Genomic DNA, 26,047 nt, shown 5'->3' with positions numbered 1-26,047 from the left:
GCACATTCGCCACCCTGTTAGTTTTCTTGTAGGAATGAGCTCATTGTTTTCATTTGTCACCATTGTCATACCTCCTTTCTTGGGTACAACATGAACTGGACTCACCCACTCACTATCAGAGATTGGGTAGATAATTCCCGCATCTAGCAATTTAATGACTTCTTTCCTTACCACTTCCTTCATAGTTGGGTTGAGCCTTCTTTGTGGTTGACGCACAGGTTTGAAATCCTCTTCCAAATAAATTTTATGCCTGCACACAGTAGGACTAATACCTTGCAAATCATCAATTTTCCACCCAATGGCAGATTTATACTCCCTCAGTACCCTTAAGAGTTTATCTTCTTCAGTAGAGGAAAGCTCATTGCTCACAATTACTGGATTCAGCTTTTGCTCATCAAGGAACTTGTATTTCAGCTGAGAAGGAAGTTGTTTTAATTCTACCTTGGGCATTTCTACTTCTCCACTTTCACCCTTGTGTAGATCTTCTATTCCTCTTGTGAAATTGAATATTGGCTTCAGCACTTCTAATTGTTGAGCGCAGTTCAATACCTCTTCCTCATTACTTCCTCTTTTCAACTCCTTTGCTTCCATTCCTGACAGTAGAGTTCTCTCTAATGGATTCTGCTTTACATGGACTTTTATCTCCTCCAACACAAGAGACTCAATTATTTCAGCTTTGAAACAGTCCTCTCTGTCAAGTTTGTGCTTCACTGCTTCAGTCATAGAAAATGTGACTTTCTCATCTGCCACTCTTAAAATCAATTGTCCTTGTTCAACATCTATCAATGCTCTCCCTGTTGCTAAAAATGGTCTTCCCAAAATGATTGGGACTTTAGCATCTTCTTCCATGTCAAGAACCACAAAATCAGCTGGGAAAATAAATTTGTCCACCTTTACTAGAACATCTTCCACAATTCCATAAGGATAAGTCATTGATCGGTCTGTCAATTGTAGAGTGATCATAGTGGGCTTTACTTCACCAATACCCAACCTTTTAAAAATGGACAAAGGCATCAAATTGATTCTTGCTCCAAGGTCACATAATGCTTTACCCACAGTGATGTTTCCAATCTCACATGGAATGACAAAGCTTCCTGGGTCTTTCAACTTTGGAGGTAATTTTTGCTGAATTATTGCACTGCACTCCTCTGTGAGCATAATTGTTTCATCATCTTGAAGCTTCCTCTTCTTTGACAGCAAGTCTTTCATAAATTTAGCATAACTTGGCATTTGTTCTAATGCTTCAGCAAATGGAATATTAATGTGGAGCTTCTTAAAAACATCAAGAAATCTTGCAAATTGCTTCGTCTGTTCTTGCTTCTTCAACCTTTGAGGGAATGGAATGGTAGGGACATACTCACGCACTTTCTTCTACTATTTCTTCCACTCTTTTCTTTTTCTCTCCCTCCATCTCACTTTTTTTTTCATTCTCTATCACTCTTCCATTCCTCAATTGAATTGTCTTGCATTGCTCTCTTGGGTTTGGTATAGTGTCACTAGGGAATGTGCCAGGAGATCTTTCAGAGAGTTGTCTTGAAAGCTGACCAATTTGGTTCTCTAAATTTCTTATTGAAGCTTCCTGGTTCTTGAAGTTTGTTCTTGTCTCACTCATGAAATTTGAAGTCTGCTCCACAAAGGTAGAATTTTGCATAGTTAACTTCTCTAGTGCATTTTCCAACGTAAACATCTTGTTTCCTTGATTGTTGGGCTGAGCTTGATATTGATATTGAGGCCTTGGTGGGTTAGATTGGATTGGATTACTCCAAGGTCTAGGTTGTTGGGGCCTCCAATTTGCATTAAAGTTGGTAGAGAACTGGTTTTGTTGTTGTTCTACTGCATTCACGTGTACCTCTTGGTGAGTTGCCTGACATTCACCATTTTAATGCATTCCTCCGAAAAAATCACACCCTAGAGATCTAGTATTCACATTATTCGCTTGCATAATTCTCATCTTCTGAGTCAAATCTGTAATCTGCTGTGTTAACAACTTGTTTTGAGCTAAGATAACATCCAATGTATTAACCTCCAACACACCAGCTTTTCTATTTTGACGGTCAAACTGCATATTCACTGTGTTGTTTGCCATTAATTCAAGAGTCTCCAAAGCTTCCTCTGGTGTTTTCAAAATGAATGATCCTCCACTTGCTGCATCCAACATTGCCTTAAAAGTGGGTGAAAGACCATTATAGAAAGTCTGCACTTGCAACCATTCAGGTAAAGCATGATGTGGACATTTCCTCATTAGCTCCTTATATCTTTCCCACGCCTCATATAAGGATTCATTGTCTTGCTGCACGAAGGAGGTGATCTCATTCCTCATTTTCGCTGATTTGGAAGGAGGGAAGTATTTGATTACAAATTTTGTAGCCATATCCTCCCATGTAGAAATACTTCCTTGAGGTTGTGATTGTAGCCAGTTTTTAGCTTTATCCCGTAGAGAAAAGGGAAAAAGCCTCAAACGAATTGCATCATCTGAAACTCCATTAATTTTCAAGGTATCACATATTGCCAGAAAATTCTCCAAGTGAGAATTAGGATCTTCTGAATTTGCACCTCCAAATTGATTATGTTGAATGACTTGCAACAATGCAGGCTTGATTTCGAAATTGTTAGCTTGAATAGGAGGTCTCACAATGCTCCCTTGATAACTATTAGGATTTGGCATTGAATAGTCACGAAGAGTCTTTCTAACAGGTTCTTCTGCCATTGTTGATGTCTCCTCTTCTTGCTCAATTCGTCTCTGTTCCTTTCTTCTTTCTCGCTTTCTTCTTCTTGCACTACTTCTGTTGCTTCGTGTTGTGCGTTCAATTTCTGAATCAAAAAGTAGATCTTCCGGAGCAACAGTACCTCGCATAAACAACTTAAAGACACAAAAACACTGCACAAAAATTATACGTTACTAAAAACAATTAACATCTCAAATCTTAAGCTAATTAGATCACTAATATCAACTAAAATCAATCCCCGGCAGCGGCGCCAAGTGACATTTGAATGTCGCACCTTTTTTGTATGAGAGAATGATGTTTTGCCTAGTCTCTGCCTCCTTGCTAAATATAATACCAGGTGCATGATGCGTTAACGTTTTTACTTATAAGTTTTTGTGAAGGAGGAAAATATGTTTTTTAGTCGCAAGGACGAAATGACTCGAGCAGGTATGTTCGGTATAACAGGAGTGTAAGGTTAAGTACATGAGATAGACCAAGGTTCTTCATGATAATATTGGGGATTGGTGATAATAATATGTTTGAAGACCGTTGATAAGAATGATATTGATGGTATAATCATGATATGACTAATGAGAATGTTGATGAGGAGCATGGTATAGAAATGATAATGTTAGTAAGATAGTGTTGTAAGTGAATATTTGTTATTAGGTTGTTGCTTATTTGTTATATATATATTATATTGTTAATGATTATGTTAGCAGAATGTTGTTATGTATATATTATATTGTTAATGATTTTGTTATGTATATATTATATTGTTAATGATTTTGTTATGTATATATTATATTGTTAATGATTATGTTAACAAGATGTTGTTAAAGGATGTTATACTATAAATAGATGTAATTGAATTTATTTTATTTTATTGTTTATTTTATTAATTTTGAAATTATGTAATTAGATAATATTTTCAATAAAGTTGATACTTTATTTTAATTTCCCAAGTTTTAAATGTGAAAGTTTTTAATTAATATTATTTTTCACACTATAAGAATTTTGAAATTTGAAACATATTAATTTTAAATACTATTCGTGGATGTTACATAAAAAATGACACTAAATGTTCCCTGAGATCATCAAAACCAACCGTCCGAAAACATGGTGACCTACTTCTCAATATTTTTGTTTTCTTCTTTTCCTTATATCTTCTTATATCGACATTGAAATGTAGAGCAAGAAACTAAATCTATAAAGGTAAAACTATAAATTGTGTACAAATGCAAATGATGAAAAAATTATTATTTGAGGTAGGTGTTAATAAAATATAAAATAGAGTGGATATTTTTGGTAATTCCATTAAGTATTTTTTTATTAGATAGATAGTTGACAACTTAATAAAAAATATTATGAATTAAACTATATAAAAAATTTCCAGTAAACGATAACTGAGTAATTTTCGACCTGTCTTAGCTTCACATACTGATTGTAAATTTTGAAACCTATGGTTGCCACATCATAGTTGTTTCATAAGAACCTAAGCTCATTTACTTCACAAGATAATGCGACTCCAAACTTATACCACTACACATAACAAAAGGCCTCATTTTGAAACTATGTATATTCTCAGAGCTCATACGCTGGAAATTTAGACTGGGAAGGATCGATCATATCCAAGAAAAGATAAGCCATGCCTCCTTTCCCTTCAAACAATGAATATGGTCTATCACCTCCATGCATTTCACCTCCAGATATCAGCTTATGAGCTCTGTCAAGCAAAAAGCAAGCAAAAGCCTTGGCTCTATATAGATGCTTCACATCCCTTGTAAGTTGGTACAGTGACAGAAACACATATGCATTCCCACTTATGCCATGGCATATCCCAACTTTCTTCAGCAGACCACGATTCCAAACCACCTCTCCTGCTTCCATAGCTGCATCCAAGAATTCTTTATCTCCAAAAACCTGTGGATTCCACAAAACATACAACTATTGCAACTCCCCAAACCATTATAAAGTTGTCATTGGAGAAAACATATGTTAACAAGTGAATTAAAGTTATCTATGTATAATAACCTTAGCTGCTTTGACAAGTGTAAGGGCTATCCCTGGAGCTCCATGACACCAATGCACAAGAACATCGCTCTTCCTATCATCTTCACTAGCGGGATAGTTTCCACTGGAAAATTTATTGCTTATCATGTATTTCAGAGTTCCCTTAACGTCCTCAACTTCATCTGGCTTCAACTCCATATCCATCAGCACATGCATAATCCCAGCCAATCCATGCGCAGCACCCCAATACTTCTCCCCATACCATTCATACATCAATGGGCACCTTCCCTTTCTACCCATCCTCCTTCCACTTTTAATGACTTCATCAACAACCATAGCCTGAAAATTTTTCAAAAACATAACAACCCCATTGTACTTATTCAGTCTTCTCCCCAATTCACCACACAAAAAGAGTAAAAAATGACAGCAGTAGTTGAGACCAAACCCACTGTATAGCTGGAAGGAACTGTCCCCTGACCAAGGTGCTTGTTTAGGAACAAACAGGCCCACAGAAAACCAACTCTCCCATATAACAACTCGTCAGGAAGATCTTTTGGTAGCTTAATCTGCACCCCAAAAGGTTGTTAATTCTTATTACTACATTCATCACATATATTTTGATCTCAAACAGTTAATATATCACCACTACAGCAATAACTTCAAAACAACTAGATTAAATAAGAGTGACAGAACCATTTCCGATGGCAGAGTTCTAGCCTCAAGCCAAACATTATGGACGGTAATTCTGCTGAAGCCTGAGAGAACCATTATGGACGGCCGACAAATTTTAAATTCCAAAAGATGTAGAACTGATTTTGAGTTGAAACAATTGTTAACCACTTTCAGATTCATTTCATTCAAAACTAGTTGAAAAAATTATGGATATTTGAACATTGGATAAAAATATTTACACCAAATCTTAAGTTGCTTTTAGAAGAAAAAACAAAACAAAATCCTAACGTAAACTACTTCCCTTCAAAATCAATTTCATTCGTAATCAAATTTTTCAAATGCTAATTCAAAAACATACTTAAAATTTGATGAAAAATCACCTTTTCGAACTGAGCCAAGTAGTACCTCAAGGACTCATCATCGCCGGCGTGTTTTGCAACAACGGCACCGAGAGAGCACACGCCAGCACGCCCACAAATAAAGGTCACATCCCTGTCACCCATTCATTCAAAGCGCGAACCATTATACTTAAACATGAAAGTAAAATTAAAATTGAAACAGAGAGAACCTGGAACCAAGGGAAGCGGCATCGCAAGCCTTCACAATCTGAGAGCAAAGAGAAAGATCGTTCCCGTTGCGTGTCACTTCGTAAGACTTCAAGAGCAGAAAAGCCGTGCCCAGAACGCCGCAGTAGAGAGTAAAGTCTCCATCTTTTTGCCCAGATACTCCCCACGTTTCTATCACTATCTGACACCAAACCACACACGCGTTAGAGCAGAGAAGCGTGGTCAAAAACAAGAAAGAGAAGGAATTGAGGGTAGGATTCGTTTGGTACCGTTTCTTTGAGGTCTAGAGCAGCGCGCTTGAGACGCTCCGAGAGTGGCGCGTAGGGCATGGCCAGGAGCTTCGTGAGTGAGTCCCCTACTGTGAGCGCTTCTTCTTGCTCCTGCGGAGTAGACGGCGTCGCTTCGGGTACGAATTCGGGCATCGGGTTCTGGAAGAACCGAACCGCCATGGTTTCAGGTCTGAAGAGAAGATTCTAGAAATCCAAATAGAAGAATGAACAGAAGCAAGTGAAGAGAAGAACGGTGCTGATGCTTATTTTTAGAAAGCGTCACCGTTTCGTTGTTCGTGTATTCTGATGTCGAGCTATTACGCTGACACCTCGTATCTACCTATCTCTACGTGGCATCTAATGAATGTTTATTGGATAAAAGATAAATTAAAATCATTCCTTTCTTGTAACGAAGATCTTTTTATTCCTAAGATTGTTTTGTCAAAGATTTGGAGCATTCAGATGCAATATTTCTTCCCATAATCTTGTTTTGATATTTGGAAAATTCCATGAATTAGTAGTTGAAACTGCTGGAGTTTGTTTCTTGTACTGAGAGCAGTGACTTCAAATCAAAATCAAAATTTTTCTATGAACACGAGGATTTGGTTCTTTGAATAAAAGAAAGGCTCAAGCTACTAAAATAAATAACAAGATGGGAAAGAAAATGAGTTCTTCATTTGAATAGTGCACATGACATCACTTTCTAATTACATGCTTGTTCCCTCAATTACTGAACTTTTGATCAACGGAATCTTTAGGAAAGGGATCATAGGTTACCCTTTGCGCAATTTTTTTCCTTTTCATCATTTTCACCACAGGGATGAACGAGTGTTTGATCATGAATCATGAGCAAACATATATATACAATTAAGCTTGTGCTCTTTGACAGGTGATTTCACTAATCATAGTTTACAATTACAGGTTCTTATAATGCTAAAATTTCAAGTCTCCCAAAACCTATCCTATCTAGACTTTTGAATCTACTCATTCTGAAACTGTTTTCCTTCAAATGTCTGTCCGAACATCCACTTTGCAGGTGCTACATTGTAAGATGTGAGTGTTTTTCCACTGCTGATTGTTACCTCAAAGGACAGAGGCTGGTTTTGAAAGTTGGCATTGCAATGCCAGTTCTGTCCCCAGTTCCTAGCCATTGGTATCCACCCTGTTCTAGACCCCTTCACTTTCACAGCAATCACTTCACCATCCACACCAACATTGGAAATCAGCACCTGATAGAAGTGAGAACCCCCACTCATTGTGAATCTCATGCCACCACTTCTTTCACACTTTACTCTGCAACAAACTTAAATATTAACATAAGATCAAATGTGTTTTAAGTTCTCTTTACTTTGAACCAAATATTTTGGTTTTATATGTTACATACTTGGTTATGGTGAGGGGTGAAATTCTAAAAACATCAAAAATACAAAAAGGAAAAACATGTTCTGTAAGGTAAAGACCAATTTTAACTGAAAATAGAGATCCTTAAACAGAATGTAATCGATCTTTATCATTGAAACTTTTTATTTTGGTTACCTTCTATACTGAACTGGCACTATATCAGCTTTGTTCTTGGCAATTTCAGCAAATGCTGTCTTTGACATCTCAAAATGTTCCCTCGGAAAATTGCACCAGCCACCATAATCAACTGAAAGGCCGTAATTTGGAGCACAGAAATCTGTTACAGTAACAACTACAGAAGGGCTTCCCATCACACACCACAAGATGTGGTCAACACATCTGATTTCATAGCAGGCCCCACATATGCTCCCTCTGTTGAACAACATGGTGCTTAAGCCAGCACTGTGTTTTCCATAACTTTCCTTGTGGAGATCTCCATAACCACAAGCTCCTTCTGCAACACATAGTACAGCCACATTGTCAAAAACATGATGCTGCTTTCATCCTGAGACTATGTAAGAAGAACCAAGGAGAGAGAGAAGTATAGTACCGGTGACAAGAGACCCCTCTGAGTCTTTGGCAAAAGTGGCAGTGGCTTTCTTCCATTGTTGGTCCTTGTAAGCAAAAATCTTGCATGAGTGTAGTAAAATCAAGTAGAGAAGTGTAGACTGAAGAGCACCCATCTCAGAAAATTCAGCTTAGAAACTGATTAAAACTTTAAATTGAAATTCTTTTATGTGTATTAAGCTTTTGTCGTATGTGGGGCTAAGAAAGGGCTAAACAAATAGTAAAAGGAGGTTTCTTTTCTAATGCAAATGATGATGATCTGATCTCCTTGCTAAAAGATGGAGATATAGCTCCGGTAAAAGTTCAAAATGGTTTTTCCAAAAAATTAAAATGCCCACTTAAATTTCAAATTAAGAAATCAAAGGTAACGAATTTAATATTTTTGAAATAATAATAGTTTTTAACCCTTCTAATATAATAATGTGAAAATGAGTCGGGTCAATTATGCTTATTAAAGATTTGAAATTTAGTTAAAAAATTAATTTCTATTTAAATATAGATTAAAATGAATTTAACTCATTTAACTCGTAAGTTAAATGGATTTGATTCAAGCTGAAAGTGAGAACTTGTAACACACTAACAACTATTCTTTTATTAATTTTTTTATCATATTTTCATAGGTTCTTTTATCATAATTATTTATTATTTCTGAATATATAAGTTTATAATATAACTTTTTTAAATACTAAAATATTATTTAATAATGTTTAAATAATTTAAATATTTAATTTATTAATTTGTTAAACACTTTAACTTTTTATTACTATATTTATAATAATATTTAATAAAATATGAAATAGGTAAACAATTGAATTATAATGCTATAAGAAATCATATCAATCTACTTTTATAAATGTATAAAAAACAATTAAAAAAATAGAACACCTTTAAGTGAATAAATGCACTTATCTGAATTGAGTTAAATGAATTCACAAAATTTCTACCTCAAAATAAAGTAAAACACCTTCATACATTTTTTTTTTACATTTTTAACTCTTGTTTAAGGTTTTTTCACACGTGATATATGTTAGAATTTATAATCTGTGAAACATAGTTTGAATAAATTTGACAGTTGAACCCAACTGAAAGCAATTAAAAGCTTGAAACTTTCCAACCGAAAATCAAACATAGAGCTAAGCATTGACAAATTTGAGCAAAGATTATTAATTTCCAAATGATGGGGACATGAAACAAGCCGAGAAATATGGTAATTTGTTGCTCATTCCGAGGAGCTTTTTTTCTTTTGTTTACTTTTGATGCTTTTTCTCTTGTCTATTCTTTTTAGGCAGGAAATGCAGTGGAGAGTCCAAAAGGGTGGTTTGGAGCCTGCAACATGGATGTGGTTCATTCATACAGAAGAGTTTTAGGGTTTGTGTTCGGTGGCAGACACACAAAAAAACACAAAAGCTCTTCATTCACTGCTAAGGGTGCTTTATTAATCATTTTGTTTCTGAGACATGCAGTGTTTTAAGGATTTGGTTAGTTCATTCATGCTTTGTTCTCTTTTTGTTTGTAACATCTTTTCATGATATGAAAGTATATAATATAATTTAACATGATGAATTGATAGCATAATTGTTGACTAATTATGAGAAGATAAATTTGTATAAAACTTAAATCTCATTAACTTTTTTACTTCTGGAAAAGAAATAAGATATTTGAGTAAATTATTCTTACACTTTCTGAGTTTTTTTACTTTTATAGATTATACACAATTTTTGTAGCATTCATTTTGATATATTTTACAGAATAAGACCCTCTAACTAGGATAACGATAAAAGATGGAGCAGGGTATCAAAAGAAAATTGAGTAAACTTTAAAAGAAATTGATATGATTTACTATTAAATATTTTAATACATTATACTTTGTAACATTGATCATTGATTTTCTTATTAATAATTAATGTTATTTATTTTATTCACTAATACAAATTTCTCTCACTTCAGCATGGTGTGATTTTATATTCATTCATTATAGTGCCTTTGAATATATGCTTGTATCGATTCTAATAAGAAAATTGGTGTGGATGATTGTACTAAATTTTTTAGTAAAAAAATAATATTTTAAAGGTAAATTTATCGAAAATTCCCACATAATTTTGTTAGCTCATTATAAAAATGATAAGTTTATCTCTATTTTGTTTGAGATGAAAGAAACTGAAACCAGTTAGGAAAAAAATGGTATTTAAATTGAGGCGAACATTAAAAAATATATAATAGTTAGGCTTTTCAATTTGTTTAGTTTCGACCAAATAATTCAAGAAAATGTATCATTGCAACCATGTTCGATTGATTATATGGTTTAAAAAACCATCAGAAGGCCCTTTTATAGAGCATTTTGTTGAAAATTTGTTTTATTTTTATCAATTTAAATAAAAAAAACATTTTAAATGAATTGGCCTTTTCAAAAGAACGAATTAGCTTTTATAGAATCGATTTTAGAAAACTAATTTATATTTCATACAGCGAAAATCTATTTATGTCTAAGAATTTGAATTTTAGACAAAACCACTCATTATTTGAAGACTCCATGGCACAAAAACTAACTCTACACCCCTCTTTACCCAATAAAGAAAATTTAATTTATTTCATGATTTTTATACCCAAATATCTAATTTCTTTCTCTCAACAAACTTTCAGAAATCTAAATAATTTTGATAAATAAAATTGAGGTTAGTTTTAAAATTAATATAGTGTATATATGATTTTTCAACATGGTGAATGAGTACCTTCAGCAATCATTCTTTATCATGGTGTGGCTCCTACTAATCTTCAAAGGTAAAAAAACAATGATTTCAACTAACATTTGCAAAGACCAATAAGATCACTTAGAATGGAGTGACATCCCAATCATCACTCAATCATAATTGTAAGAAAAAAAAAAACTATATAACATTTAGTGGGTTTGTGTATATCCATTGTGTAAGAAAAAAAATAATAGAATCACAATAAATGCCCAAATATAATACATGATGCAATGGTTAGTAATGGGTTAAATCCAAAGTTTGCTTGAACATACGGAAATACCTCTGTGAATAATACAAAAGAAAAGAAACCAATTCTTGCTTATCACAAATATGTCCGAATGTATAATACAAAATAAAATGAACCTGTACTTACATGTATGTTCTGAATAACATTTTATGATTGTACATTGAGCTAGAAGTCATTAATATACTGATATTTGATACACACTAAGTTATTTTGATGCTTTGTTGGATTTTATCTTTTTCTATCTTGTCTTATCTTGAAAGTGTTCAAATAGATACATAAAAAATTTTAAAAATATAAATATACAAAATATATTAAAACTTTTAAAAAAATTATTTATACATTAATTTATGTGTGTAAAAAAAATGGAGAGCAAAGCCCCCGCAGAATGAAGCAAGTTCCGCCATTGAGTCTACTAGTGATGTTTGTTGATTTTTTTTCCTCTCTCCTTTATATCTTATCTTTCATCTATTATGATGTTTGTTGAAAAATAAAATTGTCTCCTCTCATATTGTGTTTATTTTACATTTTTATTTTCTTATTTTTTAATATTTTCAGCAAATCAAAATATTAAAAAAATTGAATCAATAGTAATTATAATAATAAAGTTAATATAAACAAAATTCTAATTTTTATTATAATAAAATATTATTAATATATTTATTGAAGAAACCTAATTATACGCAAGAGAAGGTATTTTGAAGACAATGCGTGGAGAGCCAATAATGTGGAAAGACTACGGTGTCGATGTAATGTATGTAGATCGTGAAGTGAAAAGAAGAGAAGAACAACGTCAACGAGAGGAATAAAGATGAAGAGAGAACATGAAGAGATGACACATGAAAATGAAGAGAACGTGAAGAGAGGATGCATGAAAATAAAGAAAATGTGAGAGAACGCGTGAAAATGAAGAGAACATGAAGAAAGGAAGAATTATAGATTCAAGTTCTTTGAGAGATAGTTTACTACATGTCATCGCGTCTAACGTATTATGATATGTGGTGAACTGAATGTCATAACAAGGTCTATTATGATAGATCTTCCTAGACATGTCATAATACGTTTTGAATATAATTTCAATTTTGTCACCTCATCCACTTATTATGACAAGTTTCTCAAAATACGTCATAATAACTCTTATTTTTATTATGAAAATGTCAAATGATCAGTTTATTATCACCACATCCACCTATTATGACAAGTCTTTCAAAGTACATCATAATAACTCTTACTTTTATTATGAAAATGCTATCTATTAACTTATTATGACAAAAAGATTTCACTTGTCATATAATAAGTCATAATAGAATCCTTTTTTCCATCAGTGATTATAGCAAAACACAAACCACATAGTAATTGGATCAATAATAATAAATAACAAAAAAAATCGCAATATTCAAATTCACTTATATGTCTAATTTTAACTTGAATAATACATTTAATGTTTATTACCTGCACCACTTATTACGAGAAACATTAATCATATTATTATATTTTTACTTTTGTATTAGTGAAACCAAATCTTATAAAAAACAAGATATTGAATATCTAAATTTTCTATTTTGATTTACAATAACTTTATAATAGGTAAACGAAATATAAATTATTAGAAATTACAGTTATTATATATATATATATATATATATATATATATATATATATATATATATATATTAACAGGCTAAAAAATTATTTTATCTTGAAAAACTATTTATATATTTACAAACGACGACCTTTTAAAGTTTTTTTTTAATAAATAGTATTTTATTCGTAATTGGAAACCATTAACAAATGTTATATCTATTAACTAGAATATAACATGGTATATTTAGTACATGTAACTGAGTTAAATGTTATAGAGGTGTTTTAATAGTCATGGCTTTGAAATATGACAGAACATCAAAGTCGCTTTGGCCGAGTGGTTAAGGCGTGTGCCTGCTAAGTACATGGGGTTTCCCCGCGAGAGTTCGAATCTCTCAGGCGACGTTCGTTTTAGTCAAACAGTTTTGTTTTTTTTTTTTCATTTTGCTTTTCTTAAGTTTTCAGATAGAGAAAGTTGGATGCTTATATTCTTAATACAGGCGATTTCATGCAATAATTTACGCATTAGTATAGGTAATTTCACGCAACAATTTATACATTACTATTCATGTGATTTTATTGTAATCTGTTTACTAATTACATTTTCATGAACTAATTGTTCAACAAAATAATGTAAGTATAGACATTTTACCGATATAATCGATAACTTTTTTCATCTGCACTAAAAAGAAAATTATTTACTAGTAGACATATTTTTTTTATTTGAATGATGATATCCATAATCATTTAGTGACTAGACTTATGTATCAACCTTTTCATACATCCAACATTTGAACAACCATGTGTTTAGTAATTAGGAAATGCATGTGATCATAAGAGAGAGTACTATGATAAAAAGTAGTAAGAAAAAAAGTGTTAAAAGTACGTTAGTGGCATTATTTTATGTAGTGAAGATGGGAAAGGTGAGTATGAGTCAGTCTGAGAAATGATAACACCTTCAACCGAAGTCTCAAACCGTTAAATGGTAAGAAAACACATGTGTTTTAACGATCTTCCACTTTTCTTTTGGTCTAAATGGAAATTAATTAATGCAATGAGAGCTCAAAGAAACTAGCCCTCACGAGGACCCACAATGTAGAGTTTATCACGAGACAATGACATCAAAGTTAAAACATTCAATAATAAATGTCCATTAAAACACCAATGGGACCACTACACACATTAGGAATTACAAAGCTACAAGCTCTCTCTCCAATTTGGAGATGGCCACATTACACACATTTACTACCAACTGTTACAACACACCACAAAAGTAGGTATACAAAATCAATATTCAAAAAAATAAGAAAGCAGAAGCCCCATTGGATGCCCTTGTGCACTCCAAATGGCTACTTTTCTCATCAAAAAAGAAGAGAAACTAATGTATATATAGCAAACAAAGGGAAGAAAAAGAGAGTTGGAGGCCCATGGAGACTACTTTTGAGTTATGGGACATCACCAACTTTTAACTGCTTCAAATGTATTCATTAGTTTCATCAAAAGCTTGTGACTAAGGGTAGAAATTTAGCCGAGAAGTGTAAGTCGCCTTTGGAACCCAACTTCCCGGAATAACATCTCTTGCAGAGAGGCTTCTACCAGTGGAAGAGCTCAATTTCACTGAGAATGGTCCTCTTAAAGGTCCCCCAATAATGCACCAATTTGCACCCCAGAGGTGATTCATTTGCAGCCATTCTGTAGATCCCGACTGCGAAAGAAAAGTAGATTTTAAACCTCACTCAATGTCATAAAATAGACTTATAAAATAAAGTCTGTATGCAAACTCATCTTATATCTACTCGGGATAGACTTCCAACAACAATAGTGTTACCAAATAATTAAGAATAAAGTTATAAGCCTAACTTTTCGCACCAACTTACTATGTGAGGAATTACAGTATATGCACTATTTAATAATTTGTCTACAAATAGAGATCAAAGCAACACTTCACTGTGTAACTTGTTTTGGCAATTTAGTTCCTGAATTCATAGAGTGGGGAGAAATGAGGAATGTTACTGTTTACATTGGTCCCATATCACATGCTTTGAGTTCAGAAAATACAGAAAAAGCAGCACCATTAGATGTTGCCAATGGGCACCATGATGCATATGAGGAATAAGGCTGTGATAATATATTTAATAGGAGGGAAGATGTTCCACCAATTGCAAGCTTTGGCAAAAACCTATTACTCCTAAAGTGCAAAAGATGGTAGTGTTGAGGCACGTGTGGTAAGGAGACACGTCCCCAAAATTTGGAATTGTCAAACTCTGCACAAGGGAGACTAGACAGTAAAAAAAATGTAATGACCATAATGCTTTATTTCACCTTTGGGTAGTTACTTTTGGTCCAATCTGCAACACTTTTCAAGAAGCTGGTTCCAAAGATGCAATCAATATATTACCCTCCGGTTGCACTTTATTATTGGTAAAAATAAACCAAGTGTGCTCTCTAGCCATAAAACTATATATTAACAATATATTTCGCACTACCACATTACAGGCCATTAGCTGTAACGGCATCTGATTCTCTGAGACCAGAACTTTAAGATTCTTCTTTCGTGCATTATTTTTTACTCTTTCTTTCTACAACTTATATAAAAATATAAATTTTGTGATGCATGAGGAACATAGATAGAGCATAAAAAGTTATGTATCAGTGGAAATAAGTATAGAGAAGAGAGGAAAAATGCATACTTCTCGTATATGCATGGAGCCAATATCTCCTTCTGCGTCCTCAAACTCAACCAGAAGTGATAGCCAAAATGGTGTGGAGCCTTCGTTGACATGAAAAGCAATTTTTCTACCGGGATATTTACACGGTGTTCTGCAAAATAATACAACCAGAGGACAAACCTCACTCATCAGAAATTGATATTTAAAACGAGCCTTTCCCTTAATGAATCCACAAAAACAAAAGGGCATTTCACTCGGATGCAGATAATGTAGCATCCTGATATATAGAAACAAACAGGAAAGTGCAAACAGAGAGTAACCTTTTTTCCTCTAAAGGGAAGCTGGGTTAATAATATAAGTTAGAAAAACAGTAAAAAAAGTCAAATCTTCACACCAAACAAAAGAAGGAAAAAACGGTCCCAGTCACAGTCAAAGAGTCCATGCCACATAACAAGGTCCCTCTGCCCCAAATAAAGTAATATAATCAACTGAACAATGTTCAGATTCACACTTACATATATGTGTATATATATAGCTGTAAATCACTAAAAAAATTTCACATGTGAAATTTAATGTTTGTAAAGCATAATGCATGCATATGCATACCTTCGGTAAATGACAGGGATTTGACCACGGTCTCTGAGAGGACCGTTCTCGCCAGCAATGGCCATGCGACCAAAGGCGGCACCACTGAGATCGAAGTGTGTTTGGTCAGAGGGGCAACCTGGGCACTCGTCGGTAATTATTACTGTCACAGCTCGTCTCGAACATATGCTCTTGTCCAAACACCTCACCTTGTAACAGGCACCGCACCCTTCGCCGTTCATGAACAGCAAGGGCCCCACTGCTCCCACTCGCGCCCTGAACGGCTTCACATCCACCATCGAACCATACCCACATGCCCCACCTTCACACACAACATTAACACTACAAACTCATCATTAACCCAACACAACACTCACTCCACATAACCAAAATCTGTAAGCTTTTTCACCAAAACTTTTACCAAACTCTACAAGTTTTTATCGCTTGGATAAAGAACCTAAAACTGCCATAGAGGTTGAAACAGATATGTATTTACTGTTTCTCAGTCAGATTAAGAAATTTCTATGTAAACAAGTTATGCATACCTTTATCTGCGAATTTCCAAACTGAAACTTACGTTTTAACTAAGAACAGAATTGAAAGCAAAGCACTTAGATAAACTAATTGGACAATAACTTGTGCAATTAAGAAAGAGATGAAAAGACTAAATTGTTGTACTCATACCAAATCTCAAAAAAATTATATCTAAATTTTGTAACTTTTAGTTAAAATTAAGATTTCACCTAAATAGATAAGAATCTAAATTTTGTCTTTATGTCTCTGCATTTGTATTCACTGAGTTAACTCGGCGAGTGAAGTGTGTTTGTGTGTTAGTGAGTGAAATGTGGAAAGAAGAGATCTTGTGAAGGTCATTTACCGGTGCTTCCGTCTCCTTCGGGGTCGCCGTACCAGGTGGCGGTTCCGGGGTACCAATGTAGGTCGGGACCGCGGTGCTGAGGCTGTCCCTCGGCGGCGTACAACAGCACGAGTTTCAAGGCAAAAATGAAGCAGGCAAGGCCTTTTGCCGCGGTGGAGGCACGGTGTAGCTGCATTGTGCACAGAAGCAAAGTGGGTGGCGCGCCGAGGCGGTTGGAACGAAAGAGTGGCGTTTGGGGCGTTGCCGACAGTGTGGTGGCGGCAGAGTGGTGAGTGTCTGTGGGCTTAGTTTAGTTAGACAGTTAAAAGGAGTTTTGGGTTTCTTATAGTACAACAGGCGTAACCGTGTTTACGATGTGGTCCATTCATTTGGTGTTATTTACGAAAGGGTACCAGTAAGAACTTAATTTGGGTCCCACCGTTAGTTAAGGCGTTAATTCCGCGTTTGCGCGGGTAGAAGGCACAAGGGTCTATTAGTCATATCACCCTGGAAACTAAGAAACGGATTAGGGTCAGGGTTTTAAGGAGTAAATAATAAGGGTGTTAAGGGTTGGCTCACAGATGAGTCACCTCCTCTCTTCATCTCGAGTTAAATATTTTAAAAAATTTGTAATTTATTTTGAACTTTTATACAATTAAGTAAATTACTGATGTTTTCGTTTATAAAATTATTGTACAGAAAATCTTAGTATACTTAATATGAATTGAATACATTTACATTTTTTTTTATAACCATACAATTAAAATATTTATTTATTTTTAAATAAAGTCATCTTAAACATCATTATAATTATGACATTTCAGTTATATTCAGATTTCAAAGCTTATCTATCATTTTTAATATATAAAAATTTATTGAAAGAAAAAAATTAAAAGAAAACAAAGATAAATATTATACTTTAGGAAACATACCCAGACTGTTATAAAAAAAATGCATAAAAGTTGTACATTGTAAATACCGTGCATGAAATAGGAAAAAGATGCTTTAGACCGATCAACCTGCTTATGCGTCTGGGCCGTTCGCTCGCCTCCAAACTCCTACTGTTGACCGATCAGTGTTGGCACAAGCCGATCGGTCTCCTTCTTGACAAGGGTGGATGTACTTGCAAAAGGTACTCCGACGCTCAAGTTAGGCGAGTGATTTTCAAGAGCCTCGGCTCTTAGTTGAATGTTTAGTGAATGATTTTCACTATTGAGTATTTTAGAGTAGCGTAGAGTGAATAATGCGTAAGTGGAACGTACCTGGCTTTCGGCCCTCGCTTTGTATTTATAATTTACCTCATGGATCCTAAGCTGATATAAGCCCAATAAAATATAAACAGAATAAGATATAAACAGATTACCTGAATATCCGGTTGTTTGTTTGTAACCACTCGGTTAATATTTTATACTATACATTATGCCCCCAAAGTCCGAGTTAAGCGGTTGGCTTTAGCCGTGGTTTACTATAGGACTGATGAGTTTGAGGGAGGCTGCATTGGCGGAACTGAAAGCGTTTTACCGCTCGACCTTCAACAGTAACCGAGCGGGATTTACCGCTCGTCCTTCAACACGAACCGAGAGGAATTTACCGCTCGGTCTTCTACATTAACCGAGAGGGCTTTACCTCTCGACCTTCAACAATAACCGAGCGGGATTTACCGCTCGTCCTTCAAAAGGAACCGAGAGGAATTTGCCTCTCAGTCTTCGACATTTATCGAGAAGGTTTTACCTCTCGACCTTCGACATAAACCGAGCGGGATTTACCGCTCGTCCTTCAACACGAACCGAGAGGAATTTACCTCTCGGTCTTCGACATTTATCGAGAAGGTTTTACCTCTCGACCTTCGACATAAACCGAGCGGGATTTACCGCTCGTCCTTCAACAGGAACCGAGAGGAATTTACCTCTCGGTCTTCGACATTTATCGAGAGGGTTTTACCTCTCAACCTTCGACATAAACCGAGCGGGATTGACCGCTCGTCCTTCAATAGGAATCGAGAGGAATTTACCTCTCGGTCTTCGACATTTATCGAGAGGGTTTTACCTCTCGACCTTCGACAGTAACCGAGCGGGATTTACCGCTCGTCCTTCAACAGGGACCGAGAGGAATTTACCTCTCAGTCTTCGACATTTATCGAGAGGGTTTTACCTCTCGACCTTCGACACTAATCGAGCGGGATTTACCGCTCGTCCTTCAACAAGAACCGAGAGGAATTTACCTCTCGGTCTTCGACATTTATCGAGAGGGTTTACCTCTCGACCTTCGACATAAACCGAGCAGGATTGACCGCTCGTCCTTCAACAGGAACCGAGAGGAATTTACCTCTCGGTCTTCGACATTTATCGAGAGGGTTTTACCTCTTGACCTTCGACATAAACCGAGCGGGATTGACCGCTCGTCCTTCAACAGGAACCGAGAGGAATTTACCTCTCGGTCTTCGACATTTATCGAGAGGGTTTTACCTCTCGACCTTCGACAGTAACCGAGCGGGATTTATCGCTCGTCCTTCAACAGGAACCGAGAGGAATTTACCTCTCGGTCTTCGACATTTATCGAGAGGGTTTTACCTCTTGATCTTCGACATAAACCGAGCGGGATTTACCTCTCGTCCTTCAATAGGAACCGAGAGGAATTTACCTCTCGGTCTTCGACATTTATAGAGATGGTTTTACCTCTCGACCTTCGACATAAACCGAGCGGGATTTACCGCTCGTCCTTCAACAGGAACCGAGACGAATTTACCTCTCGGTCTTCGACATTTATCGAGAGGGTTTTACCTCTCGACCTTCGACATAAACCGAGCGGGATTGACCGCTCGTCCTTCAACAGGAACCGAGAGGAATTTACCTCTCGGTCTTCGACATTTATCGAGAGGGTTTTACCTCTCGACCTTCGACATAAACCGAGCGGGATTGACCGCTCGTCCTTCAACAGGAACCGAGAGGAATTTACCTCTCAGTCTTCGACATTTATCGAGAGGGTTTTACCTCTCGACCTTCGACACTAATCGAGCGGGATTTACCGCTCGTCCTTCAACAGGAACCGAGAGGAATTTACCTCTCGGTCTTCGACATTTATCGAGAGGGTTTTACCTCTCGACCTTCGACATAAACCGAGCGGGATTGACCGCTCGTCCTTCAACAGGAACCGAGACGAATTTACCTCTCGGTCTTCGACATTTATCGAGAGGGTTTTACCTCTCGACCTTCGACATAAACCGAGCGGGATTGACCGCTCGGCCTTCAACAGGAACCGAGAGGAATTTACCTCTTGGTCTTCGACATTTATCGAGAAGGTTTTACCTCTCGACCTTCGACATAAACCGAGCGGGATTGACCGCTCGTCCTTCAACAGGAACCGAGAGGAATTTACCTCTCGGTCTTCGACATTTATCGAGAGGGTTTTACCTCTTGACCTTCGACATAAACCGAGCAAGATTGACCGCTCGTCCTTCAACAGGAACCGAGAGGAATTTACCTCTCGGTCTTCGACATTTATCGAGGGGGTTTTACCTCTCGACCTTCGATAGTAACCGGGCGGAATTTACCGTTCGTCCTTCAACAGGAACCGAGAGGAATTTACCTCTCGGTCTTCGACATTTATCGAGAGGGTTTTACCTCTCGACCTTCGACAGTAACCGAGCGGGATTTACCGCTCGTCCTTCAACAGGAACCGAGAGGAATTTACCTCTCGGTCTTCAACTTTAACCTAGGACTTACCGGTCGTCTTTGAGAGGGCTTTACCTCTCTCCCGAGGGGGATTTACCGCTCGGTCTTCGACCTAGGAGTGCTTCCTAGGGAACGGGATTTACCGTTCGTCGTTGAGAGGGCTTTACCTCTCTCCCGAGGGGGATTTACCGCTCGGTCTTCGACCTAGAAGTGCTTCCTAGGGAACGGGCTTTACCGTTCGGCTTTTAGAGGGTTTTACCTCTGCTTTGAACTAGGAGTGTTTCCTAGTGAATGGGATTTACCGTTCGTCGTTGAGAGGGCTTTACCTCTCTCCCGAGGGGGATTTACCGCTCAGGCTTCGACCTAGGAGTGCTTCCTAGTGAACGGGATTTACCGTTCGTCGTTGAGAGGGCTTTACCTCTCTCCCGAGGGGGATTTACCGCTCGGTCCTCGACCTAGGAGTGCTTCCTAGGGAACGGGCTTTACCGTTCGGCTTTGAGAGGGTTTTACCTCTCTCTCGAGGGGGATTTATCGCTCGGTCTTCGACATAGGAGTGCTTCCTAGTGAACGGGATTTACCGTTCGTCGTTGAGAGGGCTTTACCTCTCTCCCGAGGGGGATTTACCGCTCGGTCTTTGACCTAGGAGTGCTTCCTAGGGAACGGGATTTACCGTTCGTCGTTGAGAGGGCTTTACCTCTCTCCCGGGGGGGATTTACTGCTCGGGCTTTGACCTAGGAGTGCTTCCTAGGGAACGGGCTTTATCGTTCGGCTTTGAGAGGGTTTTACCTCTCTCCCGAGAGGGATTTACCGCTCGGTCTTGGACGATCGTTAATTATGAACTTTGCTGACGAAATTGGCAATCAGTGTTTGCAATAGGAGACTTCCCCTTCGTTAATTGAATTTCATGAAGTTCGTTTATGACTAGATCTTAGTCTGTACTTGCATAGTTGATGGCGTGGATTTTGATATATATTTCTTCAAGATGTTGTATTGCTAAAATTCTCATGATGATATATATTATGGTATATAACCGTATAATAAATGATTCGGTTACCAGATATTATGAATTTCACCGAATAAATAACATATATAATAAACAAGGTATCAAAACCGTCTTGAGATTTTATAATATTACTGTTGATAGTTATCTCTAACACAACAATTTCTTTGACTATTTTAATCATGCCAAAAAATGTTTCGGTCACAATAATTAGATAACTATATTTATAGTTATATGCTATATTATATATAATATATCATATATCATATAATATATTATGGAATATATTATATATATTTAAAATATCTATATAAAATAGTTGTTATAATATCTATTATTAATTAGACATTTTATGAAATATTCATATTTCAAAAAATACTTATCTTGTTGATGATGTCTCACGTAGAGATGATGATTCATGTAGTGTAATTTTCACTTTGTCAAAAGTTTCTGGTGTTGATATGAAATAGTGATGTCGAGACTGAACGCTCGTCTTGGTTTCTTGTGGTTTCTAATCATCTTTCTGGTGCTTTGTTGTTCATCCATGCTCCTCGTGGTCATCATTGGGCTTGACGCTCGGCCCCACGGTGGGCGCCAAAATGTCTCGGTAGATATTTTTGGGGACCGAGAGACTAACCTGCTGAAGCGTCTGGGCCGCTCGCTCGCCTCCAAACTCCTACTGTTGGCCGATCGGTGTTGGCGCAAGCCGATCGGTCTCCTTCTTGACGAGGGTGGATGTACCTACAAAAGGTACTCCGACGCTCAAGTTAGGTGTGTGATTTTCAAGAGCCTAGGCTCTTAGTTGAATGTTTAGTGAATGATTTTCACTATTGAGTATTTTAGAGTAGCGTAGAGTGAATAATGCGTAATTGGAACGTACCTGGCTTTCGGCCTTGGCTTTGTATTTATAATTTACCTCATGGATCCTAAGATGATATAAGCCCAATAAAATATAAACAGAATAAGATATAAACAGATTACCTGAATATCGGGTTGTTTGTTTGTAACCACTCGGTTAATATTTTATACTATACAAGATGTAAAGGAAGTAATAATCGGAGTTGATTGTGGGATTAACATGCAAAACATGATTAAACGGTTATTAGGACACCACTAAGCCAACGTTAAGGTAAAAGACTCATCCAAAAGCCTATAAATATGGTGTGTTAGTGAGACATTTAATATTTTTGAATTTATTATACTTTATCTTAACCGAACACTAACTTAAGCATCAGAATGTCTTTGAGAGGTAATCAATTAGACAAATCGTCTGAGTAAGCAGAAAGATATTAAAAGGGAGAACGATCGACATAAAGTGAATCATGAAGAAAAAGACGAACGTGTGATCTCAACCTTACAAGAACATTTTGACGCCCATCGTGGAGCTGAGTGAACGTTGTGATGCTAGTATGGTGATCGCTAGGAGCAGGATGAGCAATATAGTAGTAAAAGAAGCGTTTGAGGAGCAACATGTGGAGACCCAATAGGAGATAAAAGAGTTGCAAGCTTTGTGCGTGACACATTAATAAGGCATAATATGAACAATAAAAGACCTATACTATCCACTCCAACCCAACCTAAGCCAACCAAACAGCCTTGAGCTGAGCAAGAATGAGCAATTCAAGGATACAATGATGAGGCCAATAAAGATTACAAACATTTCGTCACGGTTATTATGGACACGATCAGAATGCATTGCTTTACATAGGGATCATGGACGCCTCATTATCGAACAACTGGAAGGTGTCGGTATTCAAAAAATATGATAGGTCTTCACATCCATACAAGAATCTTAGTATATTTGTAACGCAAATGGTGTTGTTCACGTCTAATAATACCATTTGGTGCAAGATGTTGTCGATGTCTTTGAAGAGAGAAGCCCTAGGATGGTTCACTCATCTTCCAATCAATTCCATCGATTATTTTTCCACAATTAGAGTGATGTTTGGTGCTCAATTTACCACCAGCCAATTGCACCATCTAACCTCCATCACACTAGTGAATATCAGGAAGGGGAAGGGAGAAATCCTTAGAGCATTTATGGACAGATTTGAGAAGACAACCCTATTGATAAGAAACTTAAGTTAAGAAGTGGCTTTATACCTCATGGTTATCGTGCTAAGGCCAGATCATTCACTAACAACCTTTGTATGCAACTTGTTGTGGACATAGATGAATTGAGGCAAAAAGCTACAAAATTTATGCAACTGGAGGAGCCGAGGGACTTTTGAAAACAAGTAAGGAAAGAAGAAAGATCCAACAAAAGGAGCGTTGATAAGAAGGTTAGAGGAAACCTACATCAAAGTGACTAGTTGACTAGACACCAATTGAGAGGTTTGTGCTTCACCAATCACACCCTACTTAATGTCACCTGATCGCACATCCGAGATGAAGCACTTAGTGTAAAGCTTCTACCCCTTCCAAGAAAATCGAGAACACCCTCTAATGCTTACAAGGCCAAACATTGTCAGTATCATCATAATCTAAGCCATATCACAAAGAAATGTGTCACCCTGAAAGATAAGATTGAAGAGTTAATTCAAGATGGGCACCTCAGGAAGTTTGTGAGGGCAACCAATAAGCCATAAAAGAACACGAAAAGAGTTTCCCAAAACAACAAATAGTAAGCCTGATGAATGGTTTAGACCGAGGTGTAGACACAAAAGTAGAAGTCAAAGTAGAAGTCAAGAGTCGGCCACACTGCTTCAGCACAAAAAAGGTATGTCAAAGCCCTCTAAACAATAATCATGGTTGATAAGCCTAAAAGTAGCATGTGCCCAATCACATTCATAGACGATGACTTTTAAGCACCCAACCCTGACCATGATGATCCCATGGTGATCACCGTCAAATTAGTTGATTATGCGGTAGAAAAAATGCTTTTAAACCAAGGAAGTTTGGTTAACATACTCTATTGGAAGACATTTATGAAGTTGTTAATATAAAAAGAAATCTTCCGACCATATTTAGAGCAAATGGTAGGCTTTTTAGGGGATCACGTAGACACCCAAAGATACATGGATCTCCGCATGAACTTTGGGAAAGGAAGCCAGTAAGGCATGAGGTACTTGCTTGTGGAAGCAAACACATTATATAATGTGTTACTCGGTCGTGTTTTAACGCTTTAGGCGAAATTATGTGAACACCATATTTGGCGATGAATTTCCCTTATGAAAAAGGTACATACTGTGACTGTGCATGTTGACCAAAAAATCACTTAGGAATGTTATGCCAACGGGTTAAAGATAAAGGCATATCATCCATCCAAAGCTCGAAGGAAGCATGTGTTAATCATTATGACTGACCTTGACCCTCGTATGAATAACAAAGAGAGGATAAAACCAAAAGGGGAAACCATCAATATAGAGATTGCAGGAACCGATTGAGTTACTCATATTAGCGTCGAACTGATCAACAATGAAGCTAGGATAATATAAGTCTAGTTAAGAAAGAAAAAAGATTTGTTTACATGAACAATAGCCGACATTCGAGGATTCACTCAAGCGTGATGTGTCACAAATTTTCCATATGCAAGGATGCATGATTGGTCACACAGAAAAAAAGACATCTAGGAGAAAAGCAACGTATTATAGCCAATGTTAAAGTTTACAAGTTGTTAGAGTTTGACTTTATTAAAGAAATTCACTAAACCACTAATGAGTGCATATTTATGTCTTCATTTAGTCTTTAATATTGGATTCTTAATTGGTTTTTGTATTTTAATAGAATATTATAATTAGAATTTGTTATGATTGAGTTTATTTAGTGTGAGATACAAAAACATGTTCAAAATAACTTTTTAGTTGCATAAATGTTGTTTGGATATTTTCAGATGTGTTAGTGCAACTGCAACTAAGTTGAGCTCATTGACTTGTGGAAATAAATTGGTTAAATTTTCATGAAACCTTAAAGATAAATCCAAGAATAACAAATAATCAAGACCACAATAAGTCAATCCAAGCATAACATGAAAAAGTGAAGAAATTTGGCTAAGTTAAGAAGAGGGAATATGCAACAAAAATTGGATCTTGCGGGTTTCTCAATTTTTTCTACTAAAAGAGATTTGATAATTGATAAATGTTTATGATTAAAGATAATTTGAAGAAAATATATCTTAAGATATTTTATTTGATATTGTTAAATAATTATCTTATTTAACTATATCAGTAAATATCAAAAGATATTTGGCAAATCTTTTTTAATCTAGCAAATATCTTCTCAAATATATTTAGATCTCCACAACAATCAAATATATCTTGAAAATATTCGATTGTTTAGAAGATAAGTGAAGGAGATTACATTATCATAAAGAAGATTACAACAACATAAAAGCCTGAAACAAAGCTCAATCCAATTTCTATATAAAGAGACTTAGAGAAACACATAAGACGAGCGTACGAACTTGTTGGGGGTTCAAATTTCGTCTTCTCTCTCTTTTATCATGTTCTCCACCCTCTTTTCATATTTTTTCATGTTATTTCCACATTCCATAGAGTGTTAA

The 26,047-nt window shown here is 36.2% G+C and overlaps 3 protein-coding genes and 2 non-coding genes across 5 annotated transcripts; 2 read left to right on the top strand and 3 right to left on the bottom strand.

Moving 5' to 3' along the window:
• The first annotated feature begins 2,216 nt into the window (after positions 1-2,216).
• On the top strand, positions 2,217-2,323 carry LOC128197312 (small nucleolar RNA R71). Its single transcript, XR_008249699.1, has one exon. It is a non-coding gene; the product is annotated as a small nucleolar RNA R71 (small nucleolar RNA).
• A 1,747-nt stretch (positions 2,324-4,070) lies between these two features.
• Positions 4,071-6,543, bottom strand: LOC108340778 (lanC-like protein GCL2). The gene is made up of 6 exons (XM_017578351.2): positions 6,226-6,543; positions 5,959-6,137; positions 5,771-5,882; positions 5,168-5,284; positions 4,740-5,057; positions 4,071-4,628 (listed from the first exon to the last, which is right to left on the bottom strand). Exons 1-6 carry the CDS (start codon positions 6,403-6,405, stop codon positions 4,290-4,292), a joined length of 1,245 nt encoding a protein of 414 aa, XP_017433840.1. The 5' UTR covers positions 6,406-6,543; the 3' UTR covers positions 4,071-4,289.
• Positions 6,544-6,880: 337 nt separating this feature from the next.
• Positions 6,881-8,427, bottom strand: LOC108340779 (expansin-A16). Its single transcript, XM_017578353.1, has 3 exons — positions 8,177-8,427; positions 7,762-8,080; positions 6,881-7,518 (listed from the first exon to the last, which is right to left on the bottom strand). The coding sequence occupies exons 1-3, from the start codon at positions 8,307-8,309 to the stop codon at positions 7,206-7,208; spliced, it is 765 nt and encodes a 254-aa protein (XP_017433842.1). The 5' UTR covers positions 8,310-8,427; the 3' UTR covers positions 6,881-7,205.
• Positions 8,428-13,088: 4,661 nt separating this feature from the next.
• Positions 13,089-13,170, top strand: TRNAS-GCU (transfer RNA serine (anticodon GCU)). The gene has a single exon. It is a non-coding gene; the product is annotated as a tRNA-Ser (tRNA).
• Positions 13,171-13,886: 716 nt separating this feature from the next.
• On the bottom strand, positions 13,887-17,211 carry LOC108339026 (expansin-B3). The gene is made up of 4 exons (XM_017576176.2): positions 16,897-17,211; positions 16,041-16,341; positions 15,456-15,585; positions 13,887-14,470 (listed from the first exon to the last, which is right to left on the bottom strand). Exons 1-4 carry the CDS (start codon positions 17,069-17,071, stop codon positions 14,276-14,278), a joined length of 801 nt encoding a protein of 266 aa, XP_017431665.1. The 5' UTR covers positions 17,072-17,211; the 3' UTR covers positions 13,887-14,275.
• Between the last annotated feature and the right edge of the window lie 8,836 nt (positions 17,212-26,047).

The sequence above is a fragment of the Vigna angularis genome, chromosome 5, assembly GCF_016808095.1.
Source record: "Vigna angularis cultivar LongXiaoDou No.4 chromosome 5, ASM1680809v1, whole genome shotgun sequence".
NCBI lineage: Eukaryota > Viridiplantae > Streptophyta > Magnoliopsida > Fabales > Fabaceae > Vigna > Vigna angularis.
Note: the sequence above shows the minus strand (reverse complement) of the source record. Positions and strands in the feature narration are given on the sequence as shown.

Excerpts from the sequence above, each read along its gene's own strand:
- LOC108340778 (XM_017578351.2), bottom strand. The coding sequence starts at position 6,405 with ATGGCGGTTCGGTTCTTCCAGAACCCGATGCCCGAATTCGTACCCGAA. Across the intron at positions 6,138-6,225 it reads CTCTAGACCTCAAAGAAACG|ATAGTGATAGAAACGTGGGG; the intron begins GTACCAAACGAA and ends GTTTGGTGTCAG. Across the intron at positions 5,883-5,958 it reads GCCGCTTCCCTTGGTTCCAG|GGATGTGACCTTTATTTGTG; the intron begins GTTCTCTCTGTT and ends AATGGGTGACAG.
- LOC108339026 (XM_017576176.2), bottom strand. The coding sequence starts at position 17,071 with ATGCAGCTACACCGTGCCTCCACCGCGGCAAAAGGCCTTGCCTGCTTC. Across the intron at positions 16,342-16,896 it reads CGAAGGAGACGGAAGCACCG|GTGGGGCATGTGGGTATGGT; the intron begins GTAAATGACCTT and ends TTGTGTGTGAAG. Across the intron at positions 14,471-15,455 it reads GCTCCATGCATATACGAGAA|TCGGGATCTACAGAATGGCT; the intron begins GTATGCATTTTT and ends TTTCTTTCGCAG.
- LOC108340779 (XM_017578353.1), bottom strand. The coding sequence starts at position 8,309 with ATGGGTGCTCTTCAGTCTACACTTCTCTACTTGATTTTACTACACTCA. Across the intron at positions 8,081-8,176 it reads AGAGGGGTCTCTTGTCACCG|AAGGAGCTTGTGGTTATGGA; the intron begins GTACTATACTTC and ends TATGTGTTGCAG. Across the intron at positions 7,519-7,761 it reads GTGCCAGTTCAGTATAGAAG|AGTAAAGTGTGAAAGAAGTG; the intron begins GTAACCAAAATA and ends AGTTTGTTGCAG.